The sequence below is a fragment of the Mangifera indica genome, chromosome 15 (genome assembly GCF_011075055.1).
Source record: "Mangifera indica cultivar Alphonso chromosome 15, CATAS_Mindica_2.1, whole genome shotgun sequence".
NCBI classification, from domain to species: Eukaryota; Viridiplantae; Streptophyta; class Magnoliopsida; order Sapindales; family Anacardiaceae; genus Mangifera; species Mangifera indica.
Window position 1 is genome coordinate 2,772,171 of NC_058151.1, and position 5,470 is coordinate 2,777,640.

The 5,470-nt window shown below is 34.3% G+C and overlaps 1 protein-coding gene across 1 annotated transcript; it reads right to left on the reverse strand.

The window, feature by feature from the left end:
• Nucleotides 1–1,558: 1,558 nt before the first annotated feature.
• Nucleotides 1,559–2,540, reverse strand: LOC123198063 (transcription factor bHLH126-like). Its single transcript, XM_044612638.1, has 3 exons — nucleotides 2,335–2,540; nucleotides 1,768–2,112; nucleotides 1,559–1,633 (listed from the first exon to the last, which is right to left on the reverse strand). The coding sequence occupies exons 1-3, from the start codon at nucleotides 2,509–2,511 to the stop codon at nucleotides 1,559–1,561; spliced, it is 597 nt and encodes a 198-aa protein (XP_044468573.1). The 5' UTR covers nucleotides 2,512–2,540.
• Nucleotides 2,541–5,470: the final 2,930 nt, after the last annotated feature.

Here is a 5,470-nt window from a genome sequence, read left to right on the forward strand (position 1 = left end):
GGATTTTGACTACATGGGAGCTACATGGTAAGTGTGATTAATCAGGATATAACGATGGAGAGATTGGACTACATGGTAAGTGTGAGTAAGGAAAATTCATTTGACATTATGTGAAACTTATACTTCATTGTGATGTAAGGGTCTTGAGACATTGCTAGATGACATCAAATGATCAGTGGGAGCTTCGTTTTGTAGCGAAAAATGAAGTATATCGATTAATGACAATTTTGGGTTATACAATGATATAATGAAATATATCATCCGATATAGAGCTCATGATTACGTCACTATAAACCTTGAAAGTTACACCCATATTTCAAGGAAGAAAATGGTGTTATGAAGCTGAAAATATTTATCCATGGTTTGCTAGCACTTTTCGAGGATAAAAATGATGCTTTTCGAATAAGATTAAAAAAAAAGGGACAAATTTATCATTTTACACTTTTTAAATTGTTTAAAAAGTTGAATGAATAATTTTGGGCATAAATTATTCAACATATGTCAAATTATAATTTACTTTTAATTATCAACCAATGAGAAATAGACACATGATTTAACTTAATAAATATTAAGTTTAAGTTTAATAAATTGGAGAAAAATATAGAAAATATATAAAATTTTCTTCTTCTTTTTCCTTTTGCCTAGAAAAGCTTTCATTTTTCTTCCTTGAAGGGTGCAAGTCAAGAGATCACTTATTTTAGTGATTCAAGCTTACAAACTTCAAATCAAATTACAAGGTACAAGGTAGTTTACATGTTTTTATGTTTTATTTCTTGAAACAACATGTAAATTTTATATTACTATTGTTATATATGATGTGAACATGATCTAAAAATTTTAATTTTCTTACCAAAACCCTACAATTTACGCTAGCTATAATATCAAATTGAGTTTAAAGTTTGGTTTAAGCTCGAACTTGAGCTCAACTCTTTTAAAACGAGTCAAACTCGAACATCTTTAAAGTGAGTTCGGTGAGCTTAAACTTAAGGTTGACTCCACTCAAGTCGAGTCAAGCTAGAGTTCGGTTTCGAATCCAACCCTAGTTACAAGATCGCATTCAATGAAATCTTGTTAGAAGTTTTCTCAAAAAAGAGTAATTGATTAAAGTTTCATACACTACAATCATTATATAGGTAAATTAAACAACATCCAACTTCGTTACTTAGGTCTATGAATCCATTCAATCCACTTACATGATTCGGTTGCAATATGAAATCGAGTCTTAGCAAACATATATATGCTGCAGGAAAACTCTGCTCATGCATGCTTGATAATCTATTGATTTGAAGTTTACCTTCAAATAAGTAGACTCGCAGCAATCTTCAAATAAAGGCTAATATAAAGCCCTGAAATCAATTGGTTCCACGAGAGTTCTAAATCCACAACCAATTTTCACAGTCAAAGGGAAGTTCATGGCAATAAACTACCTGCGAAGATTGAAGCTTCATATTTAACAAATCAATTGGTAATACATAATAACTTGTGATTGATCAACCAAGTTCAAGGATTTGAGATCAAACTAGCCATAGATCATGGCTGTCGAAACTTAGAGAAATACCTAGCTAGTTGAAACAATCACATCATTAAGTTTCTGTTGCAGCTCACATAGATCAATACGTGTCAGATCTTCAACCTGCAAGGAAAATTATAAAAAAAAATATTTGAAATTTCCTTGTTGAGAAATATCTTTGTTGGGCTTATATAGAAAGACAGATAACAACTCTAAACCCACAAATTATTGGTGACGAATTGTTGACACTTTTTTACCTCTGACTGAATATTATGAAAGAAGCCATCATCTGTTTGGGTGGAAACACAGCGAGTAATATCAAGTCCTTCTTCAAGCACTGCTTCAAGAACTCTTGAAAGAAGCAAGCCTTCCTCTCCAAGGACACTATTTATCACAATCTCCACTCCCCCGCAGTAAGGGCTTACGGTGACACTGCTATTTGTTAAGTGGTTACTAGAAGTTGCATTTCCATATTCAAGAGTCTCTGGAAAGGTAGAATTTTTAAGACTATCTCTCTTCAAACTCAAGCCTTGGATTTTCTTCTCCAGGTTCTTAATATAATTCACTGCCTCATTTATATGATCACTCGCTGAACGTTTTCCCTGTAACCCCACCAACAAAACCCTATTAGCTAAATCATGTAGTAAAGAAATCTTTAAAGCCTGAGAGAAGAAATTACAGTAACATTAAACCATGAATAATGGGTAGTTTTTTTTTTTTTTTTGTTCTTATTTTAATTTTTCAAATAAATATTCAATCAGTAAACTTACCCTAGTTTATATGTACGATAGAAGGGAAAAAGATAAAAGAATAGAGGTTGTGACCTTGATAGATTCCAGAGGGAGCAAAGATCGAAGGGATGCGTTAAGCATGGACATTTCTTGTCTTCTTTTCCGTTCGATTTCCTTACGCAGGATCTTCTTCTCAGAATCATTGATGTTATCACATCTATCACTATCTTTTGCAGAGGATAATATATTTTGTTGCTTGCCCTTTCTCATTTTTGGGTTAGGTTACTATAGTCCAGCGAAGCTTGACCCAGGAATATATATCAGATCCTATTCAATGCAATGTCTGCTTGGTGGGGAATTTAGTGGAGCAAGAACTCATCACTGTGCTTTGCAAGAAACATTGAACAAAGACTCTTTAAGCTTTCAAGTGATATCTTTTCTGGTGAGAATGGAGTTAAAGAAATAGGTACGTTTGCCAGAGTGTGAACTCTTTAAATGGCTTACGATGAAAGATTCTGATCTGCAATGTCTTCATTGGCGAGGAGAAATAAAGCGATGTGGACACTCTTAATTGCTTTTTTCCTGCTGAAATTGCAACTAACCTATACTCACATAACGCGGTGGACCAGCTTGTCGGAAACGTTATTTTGGCTCACAGCTTTAAAGTGTTTTTAGAAATTAATTAATAATTTGATTATTGTTTTAAGGACGACGAAGAAGAAGAGAAAGAGAGTAAAAGTTGAGTATTCCACTGTTCATTCAACAACAACAATCTGAAAGTTGAAAACTTGTTTTTTATACAAATGGAAGGACGCCAGGTTGGCAATCCATGTAAGTTGCCAATATGAACCATTCATTTTGGTAACAAGAAACACAAAATCAACAATTGACAGCCGTAGGATTAGTTTATTCTTCAGTAAACACGAGGAAGAAGATGAAAACCATTTACATTTGATTCTGTTGAATCAAAGTAAACAAGAAAAAACAGTTGCTGATTCGGTGCGTTCTAGGGTTTTACTAATGGATCAGAAATTTCGTTGTTCAAAATTACTTGAATTCTAATGATTAACAATAATGCAATGGTATTTGCTTTGATAACCAACTCCGGTTACCCTATTTACTCAATTTCAACTCCTGCTTTTTCTATATGTTAAATTAAATATATTTTGTTATGATTCGGTCGGATTATGAATCAATTTATAATACAATTTATAATTCTTTATGATACAAGAGAGATTAATATCATATTGAATCTTCCAGTTTTGAAAATAGCATTTTTGCCCTGATTTTATATTTTTCAGTTTTGAATATTCACTCCCACACCTTACGGTTTCATATTATTCTTCTTTCTCTTGCAATCGCACCCCAAAGTTTTGAAACTTTTTGTTGTCCATGATTTGTAGATCTTCTGTATTCGTCTCCGACTACCTTCTTTGTCTAAGACCAAGTTGACATTAGCCCAACTTTTCTCTCTGGCAGCTTCTCTTTCTTATGATGTAGTCATGACACCCTTCCTTCACTGTTGTCCTAAAACGCTTCTCCATCTCTAGCAAGTATCAAGCTAAGACCAAGGCACTCTCTTCGTTGACAACAGACTCTATTTCGTTCTGGCCATTCTTTTCCCAAATCGTTGCATCGTGCATGTCCATCAGTGAATCGCGGGTATCACATGTTGCGATCTCTTTGCCAGCCACCGCATTGACTCCCAAACGTCCAACCATTGATATATGGCTAATTCAAAGCTGACGGTAGTTCCAATGGCTTCTGACAGTCCACCCGTTGGTTTCTGTTGTTGACAACTTCTATTCATACCATGAATTTTGGCTTTCCAAAGGCTATAGGCTCCTCTTATTTGTCGTCACCGTTTTTTTCACCTGTCATTTTTGGTTTTGCTGCTGTCGGTTCTGTTTTCCGTTACCCCTACTACCTACAATGGTTAATATTGAAAGCTATGTTACTTCACTTATGGTATGTGATACGTGTCATGCATGGAAGTCTCAATTTTTTGATGTCCTTGCCATTTATGATTTTACAGAATTTGATTGTTAGCGATGCACACCCTCCATCACTATTTCTTCATGATGGCATTCCTAATATGACTCATTCTCTTTGGTTGCAAGTTAACATAGTTTTGACCTTAGAATAAATCCATGGTTTCGCCCACAATTATTGAATCTGCTCTACACTGTTAATCCTGTGTTTCATGTTCGCACTTGTTATATTCTTACAATCTCCAGATATATTTACAAAGCGGTTGTCTCATGAGCACTTTCTCTCTTTGTGTCTCTAACTGTAACTTCATGAGCTTCTGCCACAAATGCAAGGTAGTGTTAAGTGAAATATATTCTGATTTGATTATGATTCTGATTCAATTCACAACACCAATCCAAATTCTTCACATCTTTCAATTTGAAAAGCAATAATCTTAACAAAAGGAAAAGAGAAGGAACCTATTCTGAAAGAGATTGAGGACAGATACTTGTCATAACTTAATTCGGCCTGAAATTTGTCTCCTTCTTTGACATAACTTTCACAAAATTGAATATAAGAAAGTAGCAGAAAAGGAAAGAGAAAACAACAATTATATAGCCCTGATATGTTCAAAAGAGAGAAAGAGATCTAAGCGATGAGTGGAGCATGAACATAGCCGGTCTCCTTTGCTTCCCTACACATCGTTTTCTTTTGGTGTTTATCACTTGTATTCTCACTGTTGCCACTGACAAACAATTTTCGCTACTGCCATCCTTTGAATTGTGAGAAAAGATAAATAATTGGAGTCACGTTTTGTTTCTTATACAGTAAGAGATCGGCTGGAAGTGCAGTTCATTGCTTTGGTCCCAAGGAAACCTTGGCAACATAGTGAAATTACGATTGATTTTTCTTTTTCTTTAAATTTTCTATTGTCCTGACCCAATACAAAGATAATAGGAATCCAGATTTCTCTTAAGGTGGCGACGCAGGCAAAAAAGAGCAGATACGTTTGTTGAATGTGAGATCTTCGATGGTGCCCACTGTATTTTTCTTCCCTGAAAATTCTATAAAAGCAAATGTCAAAGCTTCTGTATCACAATTTAATACTATATGAAGAGTTTTGATGAATAATATAAGAGATTGGAGAATTAATTATTCTGCATTTAAGCCAAAAAAAATTATTTTATGACTTCTAGAAACCCCGACTTGTTGGTGGTAAAACATTGAATAAAAAAAATAAAAGTTTTCTCTATCACAC